Source organism: Suricata suricatta, chromosome 6 (genome assembly GCF_006229205.1).
Source record: "Suricata suricatta isolate VVHF042 chromosome 6, meerkat_22Aug2017_6uvM2_HiC, whole genome shotgun sequence".
Lineage (NCBI taxonomy): Eukaryota > Metazoa > Chordata > Mammalia > Carnivora > Herpestidae > Suricata > Suricata suricatta.
In genome coordinates, this window is record NC_043705.1 from 65478701 (window position 1) to 65500686 (window position 21986).

Below are 21986 nucleotides of genomic sequence, written 5' to 3' on the forward strand. Positions count from 1 at the left end.
CGCCATTCAGGCGCCCCAGGACTCTTTCCTTATTTTGAAAGTTGTTGCTTGCTTTTGGTAGGTGTGGTCAGTCTAAATGTCCACTGTCTTCCTGGCCACCTACATAAAGGAAAACTGGCAATGGGAATGATTTTTAGTTTACATTAAATGTGTTAACCTTTGAGCTGCTCACTGTTTTAATTAAGTAAGTGAAATTTGTCAAATTAGCTCATTAAGTGTGGAGATAATATCTGTGTTATAGACTAACTATGACTTGGAGCTTCTGCCTTCTGTGCTACCCTTTAAAAAAAAGCAGTTCCTACTTAAGTTTAAGAGAAAGTTTGAAGTTTCTCCTTAAGTTTAAGGAGAAAACAAATTTTCCCTTCTAGGTAAATTTGTAGGTTTCCTTTGATTTGAAAAAGGAAAATAGTATGATCTCGTTTTGCCTAGTTGCTAGAAAATACTGCTTTGGAATTAAGGCCATCAGCTCATCTACAGTCCATCTTAGATGACTGTTAACATTTAGTCTCAGTTTTCTAATGTTGCCTTACAAATAATCTTATTAATCAGCTTTCAAGCTTTTGAAACTATGTAGCATTAAAAGCACCAGGTAAATAGAATTTGAGAATTGAAGAAAAGACTAAAAAGACCATTTTAGCTTCAGGAATTAAAGCAATATGAAACACTGGAGGTCAGAGCTTTTCTTCATGGCAAACAGGCATCAATAAAAAAAGGTGACTTTCTCAGCAGAAATATGTCATTAAAGCGAATTACCATGTGTATTACAGAATAGAGTCATTGATTGTAATTGGTGTCCACAGAAATATTTTCTCATAGCTTGAAATTTCTTTAGTGGCATGACACCCATTTTTTCTTTAAAATAACCCTTTCAGGGGTGCCTGGGGCACTCAGCCAGTTAAGTGTTGACTCTTGATTTCAGCTCCCGTAATGGTCTCACGGTTTGGGGGAATGAGCCCCGTGTCGAGCACGGCGGTGTCATTGCGTTCTGTGCTGACAGCGTGCTTGGGGTTCTCTCTCTTCACCTCTCTCTGCTCCTTCCCACGTGCAGGTGTGCTCGCACACTCTCTCTCTCTCAAAATAAATAAACAAACCCTTAAAAAAATGTGAAGTAACCCTGTTGTCCTGACACTGTGGCTGTGGCCCAGCTGCTTTCCTGTCTCTGAGTGCACTGCAGTTCTACGTCTGTCCCCTTCCTTGGACCATCACTGATGGATGAGTTTATCAGTGCATTCCTCACCCAGAGGTTCATTTTACATCTTTTCCCCAGTTTCCCGTGGGGTTTTTCCCACTGCTGAAGTTTAATAACCTTATATTGGTTTTGGTTTCATGCAGGCAGTGATCATTGAGAACAGCACAGAAGTCTACTTCAGACATCATTTCAGGAAAAAAAAAAGCATTTTAGTGTTGGGATCTTTAAATGTATAAAAATGCTTACTAGGAGTAACAAAGCAGCTAGGAGAATATTTCAATGAGCAGTTATTTACTCATTTTCTTTTCTTTTATTATTTTTTTATGACTTCACAAGAGGGTATGATTTTACCATTCAAGAAAATGGACTGCAGATAGACCAACCTCCTGAAATAGGAAACATCTCCATTATTCGAATCATAATAATGAAAAATGATAATGCAGAGGGTGTCATTGAATTTGACCTAAGATACACTGCCTTTGAAGGTAAGCTTTCAGTAATCTTACAAATTTGCCACTACTTTCTTTTTTTAAAAAAAGATTTAATTTATATATTTTAAGAGAGAGACAGAGAGAGATAGTAGGAACAGGGTAAGGGCAGAGAGAGAGAATCCCAAGCAGCCTCCACCCTGTCAGTGCACTGAGTGGTGCTCAGTCTCATGAACTGTGAGATCCATGAACTGAACCAAAATCAAGAGTTGGACGCTTACCTGACTGAGCCACCCAGGTGCTCCTACATGTACACCTTTATATGTATTTTTATATATTTATATATTTTATTTTTAAAATATATTTTGTGTTATCTTTGGGTAGTATGAACCTTACTCATGTGCAGCAAAGCTGAATGGTAAGGAACAAGGCTTTAGAAAACACCATTTAACCTTTGGATTATTGAAATATTTAGATTTCAGTCATCTTCATGCGTATCTTTCTAATTTATGAGATAATTTCCTTTGTGACTAGAAATCAGTGAATATTCATTTTCTAATAATCAGCTTTGAAATGACTGTTGTACTGGACTGCAGAGGCCGGTGGTGTCAGGGGACCTACTCATACTGTCTCGTGACAGTTCCTAAGAGCAGGTGCCTACTGTTGCCTGTCTCCCCTCCCCCCAGCTTAGAAGCAGAATGCAGGGTCTAAAAGAAATGGGTGCTTTTCTGATTTTATTTAAAGATAGGATATGAAGATGCCTTTCAAAATAATCATGTTCTCTTCCTGCTGTAATTAATTTATTGACTTCATTGCCTCCATCAAATTCATTGGTTATCTAGCCAGAAATCATTTTGGAATTGATTAATATTGACTTTATGGATATGGAAGACATCACTATTTTGTGAACTTCAGTCTACAGCTAGTAAAAGTCATGGTGCATTTTAAAGCACTTAGAATTTTTTTTGTTTACTGATTTCCATTTGATTTGTTGTCTTTGGAGAGGATTTGGATCAATGCATATTTATAATTATAATGTAAATTCAGTATTTTTCAGCCGTAGCTAGTATGAACTGTTGACTAACATAAACATAGCTAGTGTAAACTCTTAAGTGACATTTTAATTTACAGACGTTAGCATAGCTTAAGAGGAAATAAATTTTTGAAAATAATTTTTAAGTTGAAATTAAACTTTGAGGATACATTTTCAGATTCTCAAATATATTTCAGCAAAACTCCAGATGTAAGGATTGTATTTACATTTGGACGTCTGAAACAGCCATATGATAAATTAACATGAATCACAGCTGTTTATGTTACATATATCTCTAACTGTAGCAGCAATCCAGAATACTTTCCTTGAGTACACGTATTTTAAAGGTTTTTCATGTTCATCTAGCATTGTCTTGGACAGCAGACATCATTTATACGTATGTAGCATGCAAAGGAAGAATTCCTGTGCTAATGATTAAATAGTTCATTTCAGTTCTAATTTATACTGCCCACTGTAACTTTGAACTTACGACAAACTCCATTTCTCTTAAAAAATAAGTCTTGAAATTTTCACTAATATTTTTAAAAGTAATAATGAACTCTGGGAACATTGAGAGCTTGCATTGTCCTGTTATATTTAAGTGCTGTGTTTAATTTGACTGAACCTTGTAAAAAGTAGTAGCTTTGTCTGGCGTACCAGTTAATTGCATATTCCTGCTACAGTGGAGGAAGATGTTGGAATGATCATGATTCCGGTGGTGAGGCTGCAGGGGACTTACGGCCGTGTGACTGCAGATTTCATCTCCCAGAGTTCCTCTGCAGTTCCTGCCGGTGTGGACTATATACTGCATGGCAGTTCAGTCACCTTTCAGCATGGACAGAACTTAAGTTTTATAAATGTCTCCATCATTGATGATAATGAAAGGTAATACTATTTAGTAACGTTGGAAATACTGTGGGCATGCATAAAGCACGATTACTATATTCCAGCCCTTCCCTATGTTTTGCGCTGATAACAGAATTTTAGATTATGCATGTGCCCATTGAGAAACTAACTCTTGAGAAACTTTTATGGGTGCTGGGGTATGGAAGAAGGGTTTGGGAGACCATTGGGATTGTCTGTGTCATTTTTTGCACACAGAGGGAAACAGTAATTTTTCGTTCTTTTAGATTTGAAAAACCTAGTCAGAATATAGAAGCATCCTGCAGTTCACTTCCTTAAATGCATTAAGCTATTCAAAAGAGAGGAAGAAAGTCTAATAATGATTGTGGGTTATATAATATTCAAGTTGATCATTGACACTTTTAGCTAAGCACCCTCTTCGTACCACTTGGTGTATGAATCTTGAATATGTATGACCAATTTGGAAAATGACTAGTTATTTGGATTTTAGAAGCATTTTAATATGTTTAAACTCACAGAATTGCTCCTTCTTGCTATGCAGTGAATTTGCAGAGCCCATTGAAATTTTGCTTGTTGGAGCTACTGGAGGAGCGGTCCTTGGGCGCCACCTAGTGAGCAGAATCACAATTGCCAAGAGTGACCCTCCCTTTGGCGTTATAAGATTTCTTAATGAAAGCAAAATTTCTGTTCCTAATCCCAATTCCACAATGATTTTATCCTTGCTGCTGGAGCGAACTGGAGGACTCTTGGGAGAGAGTCAGGTAGAGTTCTTCTTTCCATGGTTTTAAAAATAATTTTGATAGCTTGGGTATGGACTTGGATTTTCTTTTATTCAAATATATCCATTTATTTATTCACAATAATATTTCTTAATTACCTAAGATGTATGAAGTGGCCTCTAGGTCCTATGATGTCCGTAAAAATGTATGAGGCATAGCTGTCATCAGGAACTCTTGAGACCGAAGTTAGAAATAAAATGAAGAATTCTGATAAAATGTGTTAGTTCAAGTATTTGTTGAGTGCTTTCCATGTGCTGGATCCTCTTCTGGGCACTGAGAATACACTGGTGAACTAGACAGACTTCATCTCTGTTCTCTTAGAGTTTTCAGAGCAATCAACAAATAAAAAGAAAATTATGTGATTGCACTTAAGAGTTCTGCAGGAATGTAAAATTGAGAAACACAGTCGTGAGTGACCTGTTGCCTCCTCCAGATTAGAGGTGACATGTGATATTTAAGCTGAAAGCTGGATGCTGAGAACGACCTGGTCATGTAGTTGTTAGAGGGAGGAGTACTGGGCAGAGGGGTAAAGTGTGTATCTACAAGACTGGCATGTGTGAGGCATGGAGAGTTCCGCTTGGTAGAGGGCTTGGCTGGAGAGGCGTAGCAGCCCAAGATAGATCAGAGAGGTCAACAGGTGTTTATCTCAGAGACCCTCCGTAGCCAGACTAAACAGTATTCTTAGTGCAAACGGGATGCCATTAAAGAGTTTGGAGTGGGGGGATAGTGGTGTTGTGCCTGGACTGCCGTTTCAAGTAGCTCCCTTATGACTATTCTGAGGAAAATGAAATGCCAAGAAGCCAGAGAAGAAGCAGGGAGGGCAGTTAGGAGGCCCTTGCCCTTGGTCGTCCAGGGCCAGGATAACAGTGGCTCAGGCGGGTGAAGATGGGTAAAGAATGAATAGACATTGAGTGTGTTTTGGAAGAAACACTGAAGTAGTGAAGGTTGAGGGAATGAGGAATGATGAATAACTGCTGCAATTTCAGTTGACAACTGGTTAAATCGTAGTGCTGTTCATTAAGATGTAGAAGCTTGAGGGAAAACTAGGAGTTCTGTTTCGGCCTTGTTAATTTGAGATGCGTACTGGACATCCCCAGTGGAGGGTCAGGCGGGCAGGGGGATGTATAAATAAGGGTTGCGGTTGTGGGAAGATGAGAAACTGCTGGCAGGCGTGGAGACATTTGAAACCATGTGGTCTAAGGAGTGTAGATAGAGATGGGAAGGAGACAGCCTGAAGTCCCCAGCTGCCAGCATTGTCCCGTCTGAGGAAGGAGAGGCAGTGGTCAGCTGCATGCCCAGTGCTGACGAAAGAGGAAAGAAGCAAAGAGAAATTCCCAATTTTCTTTGCCTATGCATATGAAAAGTATATAACTTTATATTATAGAAATATTTAAAACTGCACATTGAGAATATAATTTTGTTTCTTATAACAGCTTAAGAAAAGTTGTGTTTGTTTTACCTAGGAATTTATTTAAATATATTTGGAAGAAGTTGCATACCCATAAGATTTTTTCACATGATTTTATTGTCTTATTCAAATAGGTTTTGATTGACAGAACTGTGTGTATGACAAAGACAGTGTCATATTCATACTTTTTAAGTTTATATTTCTCTAAAAATATATATTTAAAAATGAGCTTTTATTTATTTATCTCCAGGAAGTCACTGGAGGGAGACATTGTAGAATAATTTTCATATTTGTTTCTAATACCACATATCCTGCACAGTAATTCTTTGTTTAAAATCAGTTATCTGGGGCAGCTGGTTGGCTTAGTTAGTAGAGTATGCCATTCTTTTTTTAAAAATTTTTTTTATGTTTTTTATTTATTATTGAGAGACAGACAGAGACAGCGTGAGCAGGGGAGGGTCAGAGAGAGAGGGAGACACAGACTCTGAAGCAGGCTCCAGGCTCTGTGCTAGCTGTCAGCACACAGTCCAATGCAGGGCTTGAACCCACGAACCATGAGATCATGGCCTGAGCCGAAGCCAGACACTTAACCGACTGAGCCACTCAGATGCCCCAACTATGCCATTCTTGATCTTGGGGTTGTGAGTGTGAGCCTCATATTGAATATAGAGATTACTTCTTAAAAAAAATCTTAAAGTAGAAAAATAAATAAATAATGAAATTGGTCATCTTTATTAAAAATACAATCCCCTGCAGGTGAATTGGGAGATATTGGGACCCAATTCTCAGGAAGCCTTACCACCACAGAACAGAGACATTGCAGACCCAGTGAGCGGATCCTTCTCTTTTGGAGAGGGAGAAGGCGGTGTGAGGACCATCACTCTGACAGTCTATCCTCATGAAGACATTGAAGTTGAAGAGAGTTTCATGATTAAACTTGAACTTGTGAAAGGAGAAGCTAAATTAGACTCCAGATCTAAAAATATTACAATAACAGTAAGTCTAACTTTATTTTTCCCATAGAATGTTGGATTTAATGAATTTATCAGAAAATGCATTTTATATTTGTTGAAACTCCATGAGCTTATGATGTATCAAAAGTCGTAAAACCAAAGAAGTCAGAATAATTCCTATGGACCAGACTTTCTGGTTATTATATTAGTTTATTATATAGCCTCATTATTGGTAATTACTTTTTAGGGGGCTTTCATCTAGTGATAAATACTTATTTTGCACTCTGAAAATATTTGGTGTTTTGGAAATACTTTTGCACTTTCAAACAGGAGCTATTTCTTACATTATCCTAAACATTGGGTGTCCGTGCCATGAAGGTACATAAAAGTTATTAACTCAGTCACAAGTCAGATTGTTGGAAGGAAGTATGGTATTCAATTAACATAATGAGGTGTTGCATCAAATCTGAAGTTAGCATATTTTATATGAATGAACCATTTATTAGTCCATCAGGGATAGAAAGTGCTGGGGACCAACATTAGTATGAAAATGATCTAGAGAAGTGCTCTTTTTTTTTTTAAGTTTGGAAAATAGTCTGGGGTCTGCATCAGTCAGACTTCTCCAGAAAAACAAAGAAAGAGAAATATGATTTAATAAAAATGGCCCACACGTTTGTGAAGGTTGACAAGTCCAAAGTCCATAGAGCAGGCCTGTCGCAAGATTAGGAAGGACTTGCAGTCACGATCTTGAGTTTGAATTTTGTGGGATAGGTCGGCAGAATGGAAGGTCCAGCAGGATTCCTAAATTGGAGCGTTGAGGCAGACTTCTTTTTCCTCTGGGGAGCTTTCGTGTTTGCTCTTAAGGCCTTCAGCTGAGTGGATGAGGCCTCCTCACAATATCAAGGGTAACTTCTTTCACTCAAAGTCAACCAATTGTAAATATTAATCACATCTACAAATACCTTCTCAACAACATCTAGACTAGTGTTTGACTAAACAATTAGGCCTGGCTAAGAAGCAAACATGAGGCAAATCAAGTCAAATCCCGGCATGGAGGGCTGTCCTTCTGAGACTACAAATTACAGTTCTCCAGACACTCCCATTACCTTTGGGGAATACGAACCTACTTGTTTTAGGTAACAGTGTGCGGAAGAAGCTTTTGAAAAATCAGGAGCTAGGCAGTTTATATTCAAGAATTATTTCTGTGTTTCTCTAATTTCTTCAGCTTATCTGCTTATTGATATGTTAGACACTGTAATTTCATCTGTAGTTGTTATGTATGTTATTTACTCTGCTGTTTTTTTCTATTTTTAGATACAGAAATTTGGTGATCCAAATGGGATTGTTCAGTTTGCTCCTGATTCTTTATCTGAGAAGACCTATTCAGAGCCATCAGCTCAGGAAGGGCCCCTGATCATTACTTTCTTTGTCAAGAGAGTCAAGGGCATTTTTGGAGAAATTATGGTACTTTTTTTCATTTGATTTTTAAATAATGTGACAGTCTGCTTAACAAATGTGGTTGTGAAGAGCAGAGAAACTGTGTGTTCTAGTAAAAGTTTTAGAAGTGACATGAGTTTCAGAAGGCTGAGGAGGTTCATTTCTGCACCTTTGGGTTCTCCAGCCAGCATCAACATCAAAACATCTTCCTCACCCTTAGTCATGAAGGGTGTGACTGAATTATTTTGTATTTTCTTGTTTGCTCTAAAGCTTAACTTTTCCTACTTAAGTACCTCAATGATTTTTGTAAATTGCTTAATATATTCTTCAGAGCTTTATTTCTCAGTGTAATATTTTCATTTATCAGATGATTTTTAAGAGGTTACATTTGCATGTATATTGACATAGAATGTGTGGGGATGCTCTTGTAAATCATCAGGATATTTGTCTAACAGATCAAGGTTATTTGTTTGCTAGCAGAACATATTTTGCAAAGTTTCTTTATGAACTTAACTCTCCACATATTGGAGATTAACTGGTACTTCTTCAGTGGAAACTATGGTTAGGGATCCAAGAATTCTTGGGAAATAATTTTTAATCCTTGAAATCTCATAGATATTCCCTTTTTGTTAAAAGTGAACAAAACCAAATTCCGGTATGAAGCATCAGATTACCTATTTGCTTTTTACCTTTGAGTATTGTCTGTGGTTCAAATGCCTATCAAACACATATTCAGAGCTCTAGAAGGTATTCATGGAACTGCCATTCTAAATAACTTCACTTTTTTTTTTTAGTCTCTTCAAATCACGCTATTTGTAATCTTGTCCTGCAAATTGCATACAATAGCCTGAAAGTTTATATACTTTCTTTGTTTTTAAATTTTTTTCTAATGTTTTATTTATTTTTGAGAGAGAGAGAGATAGAGAGCGAGAGAGCTTCAGCAGGGAAGGGTCAGAGAGAGAGGGAGATACAGAATCTGAAGTGGGCTTCTGGCTCTGAGCTAGCTGTCAGCACAGAGCCTGACGCAGGACTTGGACCCACGAACCGTGAGATCATGACCTGAGCTGACTATTAACCGACTGAGCAACCCAGGCGCCCCGGTTTCTATACTTCCATGATGCTTGTCATTCCTCTATACTTTCTACACCAACTATTTGGAGAGCCTGGCTTTGAATATAGTGATGCACAATTCAGAGTTATTTTTTGAATATTATAGAGGAAAATATAAAGGCTTTTGATTCAATATACTGAATTATGTAACTTTGTTGGATTATTTCTTTTTACTTTAGGTTTACTGGGAAATAAGCAGCGTGTTTGATATTACTGGAGACTTTCTTTCCACAAAAGGATTTTTCACTATTGCTGATGGAGAGAGTGAAGTGAGATTTGATGTTCACTTGCTACCAGATGATATACCTGAGATAGAAGAAGATTATGTGATCCGGCTTGTTTCTGTAGAGGGAGGAGCCGAACTGGATCCAGAGAAATGCATCACACAGTTCTCTGTTTCTGCAAATGACGACCCACATGGAATATTTGCTCTGTATTTAGATTACCAGTCAATCCTGGTAGGGCAGAACCTTAGTAGATTCATCCAAATTAATGTAACCCGGCTGGCTGGAACATTTGGAGATGTGGCTGTTGGATTTCGGATCTCATCTGACCAAAAGGAGCAGCCAGTTGTTACTGAAAATGCGGAGAGGCAGCTAGTGGTCAAAGACGGTGCCAGATATAAAGTAGACCTGGTGCCAGTGAGGAATCAGGTTTGTAGCATTTCTTCTGTTTCCTGATTGTTCCAATAGAACTCTTTCACGAGAGCCCTTGCTCATCTCATATCAGCTGAAAATCTGAACCATTTAAAAATGCCATATAAATGCTTAATAATTATTGGATGATACATTTGTAGATTATAAATAAATTTAGTATATTCCCATTTGGTAATAGCATATTTTTGTTTAAATGTAGCAGGCACTTATATAGTACTTATTCCTAACATTCCTCTAGTTGTTTGGGAAATTGACTCAGTGCCCTGACCCTGTTGTATCTAACCTCCATTTCCTATGTCTGAAAATTTTTAAGACAGCATAAAGACTGCAAAGCTGGAAAAGTGAGAGGTAGATTAACTTAACCAGAATATGATCATATTAAGTCTCATTGACAAATTAGAAGAGTTTTAAACAAAATACAGTACGCCTAAATTATGTACCAAAACATTTCCTTATACCTATCTATGTAACATCACCTCTGAACGCATTCAAGTTTTAATTTCTGTGAAAGAACACCAGGGGATATTCCTTTAGCTTCTCTAGGAATAGCTTTGTATTATCTTACAGTGAGATTTCATTTGACAGTAAGACCTGCCACAGTGAAGATTTGATTATTCTGTTATTTTACTAAGGTTTGTGGGTAGTACAAAACTATTCTCAGACTACATATAGGAAAACCTAAATATGTGATATATATTACATGGACTAGAAGCCTTGATCTGCCTAATTCCTAGATCATCTCTTGTCATGCATGATACCTGGAACATTTTGAAGGATGTTAGCCTTCTTATCCTTTCACTTGAAAAGATGAATGTTGTATCATTGACCCTTGAGCAACAGGAGTTGAACTGTGTGGGTTCATTTAAATGTGGATGTGTTTCAGCAAATATAGTACAGCACTGTAAACGTATTTTCCCTTTTTATTGTCTTCATAACGTTTTCTTTATCTAGCTCTCTTTACTTAAGAATAGAGTAATAATATATAAAAACTTATCAAATATGTGTTAATTGACTGTTCATGTTATCACTAAGGCTTCAACATTAGGCTATCAGTAGTTAAGTTTTGGGGGATTCCTAAGCTACATGCGTATTTTCTTCTTCTAACTCATATCCCAGTCTTCAAAGAGCAATGCGTTATACCCAGAGGGGAAAAGGAGGCCACTGAAAAAATCCTCCCTCGACTTACGCACATGTCCCACCTTAATGGTCCAGCCAGTGAACCGTGTGGAGGAGGGGTGCACCCTTAGAGGAGACTTGGGAGGCACATGCCCGAAGCGAGGACACTGATTGATTTCTGTTTCCTCAGCACTTGATCTATGAGTCATATGCAGTGAATGTCACTTGGACACAATGAAGATTGATTGCATGATTGAAGCATCTGTTATCATCATGTTATGTCACATTTGAAACTAGTAGGGTACACATTTTGCATATTTGGAGGGCTGTGGTATATGTTTAAGTACATTATATTTAAAAGAAGAACAGACCCCACAAAAATTGTTATTTTTACATGGAATAAAGATGTACAGAGTTTTTAGTAATAGTCCAGGTTATGAGATAACTTGGAGGCTTATCCATTATCAACAACCATGTTTCTGTGGGAAAATGCTTTGTGCATTAGAAAAAAATCCCTTCTAGAGTAACATTAATTTTTAAATTCAGAGTTTCCCATATATAGTTAGATTTGAAAACTTTAAAACTTGGTAATCTAATACATTTTGTTAGTAATTTTTATTTATCCCAAATATTCACTAATCAGTACATCTAGATCATTATCCATTTTGAGGAAATCTCTGTAGAGTTATTAGTTATTACTCAGTGAAGAAGAAAGTGAGGTTTTCTGGTTTCAGGTGCTGACTGCTCACCAGTGAACTCTCATTCCTGTGGTACATCATTCCATTACTAATGTGACTTCTGCGATTCTCATCATCCTTGAGGCCATTTGGACACACATGGAGAATTCGCAAATTTGTGTTTTTACACTCTTCTCACTCTTCACCCCACAGTCTTCATACTTGTAATTTGTTTTATGTCCTGAGAGAAAAGACATATATTGATGAAACTGTATGAAAAGACCATGAGGCATTGTGCTGATGACTCTTATCAAATGCCCATATTTTTTTCTCTGAAAAAATTTTTTTTACTACTACTAAAAAAGTCATTGATATTGATTGTTTTTAGGTCTTCTTATCCCTGGACTGTAATTTAACCTTGCAACTGGTAACTGTGATGCTTGTCAGTGGGCATTTCTACAGCATGCCAAAAATTCTCCAGGAAGCAAAATCCGCTGTGCTTCCTGTCCCTGAGAAAGCCGCCAATTCTCAGGTAATGGGTCCTGGGGGTGGAGCAGTCCTGGAACCACTAGAGGGCAGCTTTAACAGGAAGGACTAAAAAGATTCTTAGGCATAAAATATCTCATGATTAGTTATTTCCTTAAATCACTATCAAAGTAGATGCATTGATTATAGATGCATTTTATGAAAGTAATTTGCCAATTTTTGACATTTTCCTTTTTGGAGATTTAGCAAATTTGTGTCTCGTACAACTTGAATATAAGAATTTTTAAAATAATTGTCACCTAGAATAAAAATTTACAGGTTACTTTTTTGTTGTTAGGGAATATTTAATATTAAGATATTTTATGGTAAATAAATAAAATTAGAACAAAACACCAGTTAATATTTCAGACTTTTTTATTTACTCACATTGTGAATTTTTTTTCATTATGAGAGCCCTTTTTATTATGACACGTTTGTGCTGATGGAGATAATGGAGATAAATGCTCATGATAGGATTCTGTAACTTGGTTGCCCCTACATATTTGAATCTTCTGTAGGAGTTCCTAATCACTTCGTAAACTCACAGGAGATCAAATAACTTGAGGGCTTTAATTCCTGTGTAGGCCAATTCTGTCAATATAGGAGCAAGGCAGGGGCTTTTGTCTCTGGCTCATGGTAATGTGTGTATGTTTGAGACCAGGGTGAGATAACATTGCATCCTTTTCCTTCAGAATGGAGCTCCTTCAGCTTTGATTAAGGCAGGCCTAGCCCAGTGTGTGGACATGTAGTCTTTGCAGATGATAGATCTGGCCAGAAGCTTGTATAACAGGGTCTCTGACCATTAAGCAGATCCTAGTCAGAAACTCCCTCCTGTGGTGTTTCTCAACAGGGAATGAATTTGCTTAGTCCCCTAAATGGACTCCATCAACATTAAAAATAACTGAGGAGAATAGTTCTCTCTCTTCTGCACCTCATCTATTCAAGAGGGAATAGAGGAATAGAACTTAATAATACTTTGATGTCTTGTTGTCTTCTTTTTACTCACCGGTTGTTATAAAAAAAGATTCTTTCCAATGTGAACCATTTATTTGGCATAGCAAAATATTTCATACTCCTTGTCCGTGCACATGGTCATGACGTGTGTCACCTCAAAGGGCAGGACTAGGGCCCGTCATGGTGTACTCCTGTCCCTGATGTCGTGTCTGTACTCCTTACCATGTTTGTATGTGTGTGTGGGGTGTGGAGTGGGGTGTGTGTGTGTGTGTGTGTGTGTGTGTGTGTGTGGTGGCTAGAATACTTTTTTTTATTGTTTATTTTTGAGAGAGAGACAGTGTGTGTGGGGAGGAGGAACAGAGAGAGGGAGACACAGAATCCAAAGCAAGCTCCAGACTCTGAGCTTTTAGCACAGAGCCCTACCTAGGACTCAGACTTACAAACCATGAGATCATGACCAGAGCCAAAGATGGACACTTAACCAATGAGCCACCCAGATGCCACATGTGGCTAGAACACTTTCAAACAGCCACTAGCCATGTAGCAAGTATGATTTTAGATATATCAAAGCTTTTGACAAATGCTAAGCAGAAGCCTCACTATAATATGAAATCTAGGCTGGTATAAAATTGAAGTTTCATTTTTGTTTTTTTCTTTTTTTCTGTAGCTTCGGAAGCTATCCTATGGTACCTTCTTACACTTTTCTGCTACTTTCCATTCCAATTTAAAATGGGGAAAATGAGTTTTAATATAGAACTACCAATCATATGGTGTCCCAATTTATGGGTATTGGGGCCAAAAGAGGTAAACTGATATATCAAATCACAGTGTGAAGCCATGAATCTGGTTTTATGTTTACTTATTGACCAGAACTTATTTCATCTATAAGTCATTTTTAAATCCCAGACTTCCTTGAATAGGTTACTCGTAAAACAAGATCTTACTTTATATGGATAAAAAAGTTGATTATTTTTTTAAAAATATTTGGAGGTTTTTGGTCCTCAAAAAATATTAAATTGAATGAAAGAGCTGAAAAGAACCTTAATAGAAAATCTAGTTCATGGTGCTCATTTTATAAATGAAGAATTTATTATTATATCTTAGAAGTCAGATTTCAGTTCTAGATAAAGCAGGTTCTATAAAAAAATCCATGAACAAATCATATTCAAATGCCATTTTTAATCTTTTGCTTTCATTTAACCAAAATTACATTTGTCTTTTTTGGATCTTGTAAATTCAAAGGATTACATTTTGATTTTAAAAAAAAGGTATAAACTATCATCAGAATTACAAAATAGAATAAATCTCCAAATCTCAGATGTCATTTCTTAAACGTTACTCTTTCATTGAATATTTTAAAACAAGAAAATATATTGGGTACACAAAGAGAAAGTTGAATTTTAACCCACTCTTCAGGAAACAGGAATCTTTAGGAAGAAATAAAATATTCTAAGCCTGTTTTTTTCCTCAGGTTGGATTTGAATCTGCTGCTTTTCCACTCAGAGACGTCACTGCGGGAACGAGCCACGTTGTGATTTCTAGGAGAGGCACGTACGGCTCTCTCGTGGTTGCTTGGGCGGCAGGATATGCTCCTGGGTTAGAATTCCCCGAATTCCTTGTTGTTGGCAATATGACCCCAAAATTAGGTGAGTTATAGCTTTTTTGGTAAGATCTGCCCTATAAGACATGGAGACGTGTAATTGGCCACTAATATTTTTGGATCGTCCTTACTGTGGATAATGAACAGTGTTTTTGTTTTTTGCTTTTTAATGTTTATTTTTTAGAGAGAGGGCAAGCTAGGGAGGGGGAACATAGGATCCAAAGCAGGCTTTGTGCTCACAGCAGAGAGCCCGATGTGGAGCTCGAACTCATGAACCTTGAGGTCATGACCTGAGCCACCCAGGCACCCCTTATATTTTTTAATGTTTATTTACTGATTTTGAGAGAGAGAAAGCAAGCAGATAAGGGGCAGAGAGGGAGTGAGAAGATCCCAAGCAGGTTCCATGCTGTCAGCGCAGAGCCTGAGACAGAGCTTGACCACACAAACCATGACATCATGACCTGAGCTGAAACCAAGAGTCAGACACTCAACTGAGCCACCCGTGCACCCTGTACCATCTGTTTTTCTTCTTCTTTTTTAAATTTTATTCATTTATTTTCAGAGAGAGACAGCATGGGTAGGGTAAAGGGAGAGAGGGAGGAGGGGAGAGAGAGAGAGATGGGGAGATAGAGGGATAGAGGGGGGAGAGAGACAGATAGGCAGACAGAGAGACTCTCAAGCAGGCACTGCACTGTCAGCACAGAGCCCAATGTGGAGCTCGGGTTCATAAACCGTGAGGTCATGACCTGAGCCGAAGTTAGATGCTCAACTGACTGAGCCTCCTGGGTGCCTCACCATTTGTTTTCTAATACACTGCCCTCATGTTTGAGTGATCAGAGTTGCACAGTCTGCTTGGTAAAAATGAGAAACTTTATTCAGCCAAATTAAAAACTTCATACCTCACCTGGAAATAGTGGCCACTAAGCAGGTTATTCTATTGATATATTAGGAGTTTATTAAAAGTAGTTTTAAAAACCTAATGTGGCCCATATAATATTAAATAAAGGCACAACTCTGTATTCATTTACGTGTTCATCTAAATATTTCTCACAATAAAGTGTCTGTTGCTTCATCTCCTTTATTTGTTTATTTTTTTAATTATACCCTTAGCTCTGTGAGGGTCACTGAGACGTAAATGTTAGATGATGTGGCCTCTACTGTACAGAACAGTCAGGGATTGAAGGCAGAATTTGTGGTACAGTGACCTTTCTCTAAGTTTACTTCCCCTTCTACCTAACTTTTTAAATGTTTTACCTTTTGTAGACTGTCACAGAATTTTGGAAAAGACACTATTTTACTACATTTTTAAGAGTTGCGTCGCATTGTAAGAACTCAGAAATAGTATCCTGCTTCTCTTTCCTATTGCCTTCCAGGGAGCCTTTCATTTTCTCATGGAGAACAAAGTAAAGGAGTCTTGCTGTGGACATTTCCCAGTCCTGGTCGTCCAGAGGCCTTTGTTATTCACCTCTCAGGAGTGCAGAGCAATGCCCCTGGCGGGGCTCAACTTCGGTAAGATCCACGTGACCCTCAACCAACACAATCTCTGAGGAATAATACAGAATTTAGCAGTTGAAACAGGAGAAGACCCAAGGATCACTTTCCTTGAAGCAGATGTGAGAACAGTCTTAGTGTAGAGCAGCACAGGGCCCGCATGCCAGGGATGCCACAGATGGAGGCGACTTTCCTAGAGTCACCACCCTCTGCTTGCTCTGTAGTTCTTCCTGACCTCCTACTCAATAGTGTGACCTGGAGTAACATCTCCAACAAAAACCGTGATGGCAAAGTCACCTGTTATTAAGGAGGCTGTCTTCTGAGAATTTGCTAAAAAAAAATACCTAATTTTCCCAAGGGAGTAAGGATGAGACTAGGCATAGCAGAGTCCTGATGTGACTTGTACCAGTGGCTCTCCTGAGTGTAATTTAAATCCGTACATTTGCAGATAAATATGTCCCAGCCAAAAGCACTTTACTTTTCTCATACCTGCAGTGGGGTTGATCAAAACAGTGGAGGTCAGACCTTCGAGGTAGACTCATGGGTTTGGTCCTGACTCTGTTACTTATTTGCTGCTCTTCAGTTTACTTACTAGGAAAGTGGTGGAAATAAATGTGTGGGCAAAGCCAGTGTGTGTTCAAGTTTGTTTATACACGTGTTTAGAGATGAGATATTGGTTGGCACAATCAAATATTTTTAAAGTATTTCAAAATGTTTTTTAGACCATTGAAAAATGTTTAGCCACATAATGTAATGCTGGGTTAGAAATATAAATGCTTTTAACAATGACAATATTTAACTGTTTTATAGTGCTTACTATAGGTCAGGCGTTGCTTTAAGACACATATTTTGGGGCGCCTAGGTGGCTTAGTCGGTTAAGCATCCGACTTTGGCTTAGGTCATGATCTCATGGTTTGTGGGTTTGAGCCCTGTGTTGGGTTCTGTGCTGATACCTCAGAGCCTGAGGCTTACTTCTGATTCTGGGTCTCCCTCTCTCTCTGCCCCGTCCTTGCTCACACTCTGTCTCTCTCCCTCTCAAAAATAAACATTAAAAAAACATGTTTTATAATTTATATGTATATTTGGTGTTATATATGTCTTCATTATATTTTACATATATACGTATGTTTACTATGGTTTTACAACAACCATATGACATGGATACTATGATTAGTCCCATTAGACGGAGTAAGGACTAATAGATAGATGTGTCATGTTACCCCCATCACACAGCTTATAAGGTTGGGACCGTAGTTTGAATTCAGGCTCTCTGTCTACTCTCTGAGCTCTTAAACAGTATGCCATGTGTTGAGAGTTGGGTGCTTGACACTAGAGAGTGTTGGGCTTTGGGGTGTCCTCCCTGAAAGATTTTAAAAAATTGATTAAATTATAGGCAAAAAAATGTTAGCAAAAGCAGTTATGTCTGTGGTCTAAATTGTCTTGATAGGCCACCTGTGTTAGGTCTGGCATTATTAATTCCTAACAGAACTCTATAGAAAAACCTAAGGATAAGTCACTCATTTATGGATGTTTCTTCAAACTCATATGTAAAATTTTAGCAACAACTGTGTGAAAGAATAGTCCCATTACTGGCCAGCTAGAGGAAGCAAGGATTTTGCATCTAATAGAGTAGGACAACTATTTCTATTCGGTAGATAAGAAATTTGGCTGACATCCAGTGCATCCTGAGTTTTGGCTCCCTGTGCACTTATCATAAGAGAGAGCCTGATGTTTCAGATTCTTCAGAGGGCGGCTCGGGGTAAACTGGATATACAGACTAGAGACCTTTAAGCTCTTCACTGTGCTAAAACTTGTCAGGGCTTTTCACCCAGATCACAGCTTCTCACATTTCTTGTGTTCTGGTATATTCATCAATAAATGAATGATTTGGAAGGACATACCACTTTTAAGATACCCTCATGAAAGGCACCTGAGTGGTTCATTAGGTTGGGTGTTGGACTTTTGAATTCCGCTCAGGTTATGATTTCCTAGTTTGTGAGAATGAGCCCTGCATGAGGCTCTGCACTGACAGCATGGAGCCTGCTTGGGATTTTCTCTCTCCCTTTCTCTCTCTCTGTCTCTCCCCAGTGCATACATGTGTGTGCATGTGCCCTCTCTCTCTCAGAATAAATAAACTTAAGATGCCTTCATGAGAAGCACCTTAAATATTTCAAAAATGAATCTCTACAATAGTATTCCTTTTTTTCATCTGTACTTTCATGGTTTTTTTTTTCCAGGTCAGGGTTCACCTTTGCTGAAATTGAACCAATGGGAGTCTTTCAATTTTCCCCAAGTTCAAGAAATGTTATTGTGCCAGAGGATACACAGATGATCAGACTATATGTCCAAAGACTATTTGGGTTCCATGGAGATCTTATTAAAGTCTCTTATCAGACAACTGCAGGAAGTGCAAAGTCCATGGAAGACTTTGAGTCTGTTCAGAATGGGGAACTACTTTTTGAAAAATTCCAACCTGAAGTAGATATTGAAATAATCATTATTAATGATCAGCTTCCTGAGGAAGAAGAAATTTTTTACATTAATCTAACTGCAGTAGAAATGAAAGGATTACAAAAGTTTGATGCTGATTGGAGACCACGCCTGAATCTAGATTTCAGTGTGGCATTGATCTCAATATTAGATAATGATGACCCAGTGGGAATGGATGTTTCAGTCCCTAAGACAACTGTGCCTATAACAGTTGACACAGCTTTCATTCCTGAGGAAACTGACTTCTCAACAACATATGCTGACACAACCATGATAAATGCTGTTCCACAGCCTTCCGAAATGGTTGCCATTGTTCCTGAGACAACTGGTGTGTCCACCATCCCTGAGAAACTTGTCACTGTCCCTGGTACATCTGCCTTGTCTGAGAAGCCTGAAGTGGCCACTTTGACTGCAAATGTTTCCATCCACGGAATATTTAGTCTTGGGCCACCTGTTATTTATGTTGAAGAAGAGGTGAAAAATGGTACATTTAGTGCTGCAGAAGTTCTGATCCGAAGAACTGGTGGGTCTACTGGCAATGTCAGCATAACAGTTAAAACTTTTGGTGAAAGATCTGTTCAGAAGGAACCAAATGCATTGCCCTTTCATGATATCTATGGAATTTCCAATCTAACGTGGGCAACTGAAGAAGTCGATTTTGAAGAACAAACTCTGATCCTTACGTTTGTAGATGGAGAAAGAGAACATAAAGTACTGGTTCCAATTTTGGATGATGATGAGCCTGAGGGGCAAGAATTCTTCTATGTATTTCTCACAGACCCTCAAGGAGGAGCACAGATTGTGAAGGGGAAGGATGATGGTGGGTTTGCAGCCATTGCCATGGTCGTCATTATAGGTATGTCTCTGGTGCAATGGAGATAAAAATGTACTTTTGTGGTAAAAGATTTGTAATAATCTTATGCTATCTTAAATTTAATTTCAAAGGGTGACTTACTTGAATTCATAGTTATTCATTAAAACATTGTTTTCTTGTGGCAGGGACCCATAACGTGAACTCATGATATTATTCTGGGATGCCACGCTAGAATTTAATTGTCCTGTCAATGTCACTTAGCTCAGAGCTAGTTAAACAATCTATAAATTTATACTTTCACAATATTAGGAAAACCTTAAAAATGCTCAAGTCCATGTTCTTCTGCTGGAAAATATTTAATTATCTGAACACATGATTGTGTATCCTTTTGTAAAGTCTCATTCTGAATTTCTGAACCACTTTCAATAATCCTTTCCCAAATCTAAGTCTCAGTGCTAGGAAATTCTTTGTTTATATTGGGAAATAGATTTAAACTCTTTTATTTTGTTCTCCTTTTGAACCAATGCAGCTTTTCTAACTTTTTTACTATTGGGTGTATAAATTACAATAGATTAAAAAACTCATTGATTTTTTTTCAGACTTGTGAATCTTATAAAATGTTTCAGTGATAATCGGTAGTCTTCCTCTGAAATCATACTGTATTTCTTACAGTTGTTTAGCTCAGCTTGTCAGTATCTTACCCTAATTAGAATATTGACAAGGCCATCTTACGATCCTTACCTACTCTGCTCTTTTATATAAACATTTATGAATTTCACACAGTGCTTCAGAGTTTCAGAGGACACTAGGATAAAATAGTGTAGTGGAAATGGAACTAAATGTCATGAATCCTGTATTTATGGCCCAGATCAACCATTAATTGGAAGACCTGATGAAATCATTTAGTGTCTACTCTTTCTGTTTCTCTTATTTATAAAAGGAAAATTTTAGAATAAACATCTTTATGTCCACTTTTAGGATTTGATGCCTCCTAGAATTTTTATTTTCAACATCAGTGATAATTAAATTCTAATTTTGCAATAGTATAACTTCCTTTCATGCCCAGCTTCACCCCATTTATATTACTCAACAAATTTACATCAGTCAGAATTGCCATTTATTCCTATTCCTTTAGTTTATTGAGTATTATAAGTTGTAATTCTGTTCACCAAGTTATTTACTGATTTTGATTCATATTAGGTTAATTTATCTGTATTTTTCTATCAAAATTATTTCGGCACTCAGTAACCTCCTCCCCCGTCCCATGATATAGATACTTAATTATAGTTATTTGAATATGACCAGGAAAGATGGTTAAAGTATCTAGCAGCGAGTGTGACAGAAGCCCAAACCAGTCAAATGGTTGCCGGAGGCTCCTTGCTAAGCGTTACCCCATTAGTTAATGGACTGTGGAGAGATCTTGTGGTCCTGATCACTGTGTTAGCAGAGGGTGCTTCGGGTGCTCAAAAAGGCAGCTGTGTACAACTGGAATGGAGATGCTTCTCACTCAGTATGGCATGCCAACACCATACTGATGTGGTGCACCGGTGCCTGCCCATGTACCAGCCCTGAGCCTCACTCACCAGGCAAATGGTCACTCAGTTGAGCCTTGACGAGGTTCTCTAATGTTTACCTTCCCTACATAGGGTACACTGATGATACAATGGCAAATGATTGACTCCTCACCATACCTACCTCTTACTGTCATATGATATAATCTACCTGACGACAACATCGGTAGTACATTTGCATGCTCATATGCCCCAGACTCCCTTATTTGTCTTCTCTTCTCCTGACTTTTTATTTTAAGATAATATTTCCCTTTTAACAACAATATTAATTTTTCCTATTCTTCTCATCTTCACTAATCTTCAGTCTTTTCACATTTAGACTTTAGAACAAACTTTCAAAATAATATCAGGAAAAAATAGTTTATTATTTAGTTTCAGGTTTGATCATTAGCACATTACAAGTCTGATTCATCTTACTAGAAGCTTGACACCAATTTTATGATTGTAGATGTGGCAAGGGAAGCATTGTGTTCATTAGAACCATGCTCAGTGCTGTCTCACTGGAAAAGAAAATGAAGGCTCTGTGAGAAGTTTATATTCTATTTGGAGAGACCAGATTCCCACCAAAATGTCAAGGAAACAGTGGCTGCTGAAGAAAAACGTTGCTGGCGGGTTCTGATACAGGGCTGAGAAGTGGTCGTAGTGATTGATGAGTGAGGACGAGGACTGGAGTCTGGCTGAAACAAGGCACACATGAGGAGAAAGTGGGTCGTCACATGTATGTCCCTAATAGGCTCCACATCTACTCACACTTCAGACCTTCAAAGTAGGGGCTGCTGACTCCTGGAGCTCCCCCATTGGGACCCTTAGGTGGTTTGCTGTTCCCTTACCCTGACCCCTAACTTCAGGGGTTCTGTCTTCTTGGAACCCCAGCAGTGACGTTTCACAGTG

At 38.1% G+C, this 21986-nt stretch overlaps 1 protein-coding gene across 1 annotated transcript in view; it reads left to right on the plus strand.

The window, feature by feature from the left end:
- The window catches only part of ADGRV1 (adhesion G protein-coupled receptor V1), a 506381-nt gene that overhangs the window by 163090 nt on the left and 321305 nt on the right, over positions 1–21986 (plus strand). The window contains exons 65-74 of the mRNA XM_029942597.1: positions 1526–1674; positions 3334–3535; positions 4056–4275; positions 6458–6697; positions 7969–8118; positions 9381–9854; positions 12039–12182; positions 14601–14775; positions 16103–16238; positions 18458–19566. Of these exons, the coding sequence (XP_029798457.1) occupies positions 1526–1674; positions 3334–3535; positions 4056–4275; positions 6458–6697; positions 7969–8118; positions 9381–9854; positions 12039–12182; positions 14601–14775; positions 16103–16238; positions 18458–19566 (2999 nt within the window). The remainder of the gene's footprint in view (positions 1–1525; positions 1675–3333; positions 3536–4055; positions 4276–6457; positions 6698–7968; positions 8119–9380; positions 9855–12038; positions 12183–14600; positions 14776–16102; positions 16239–18457; positions 19567–21986) is intronic.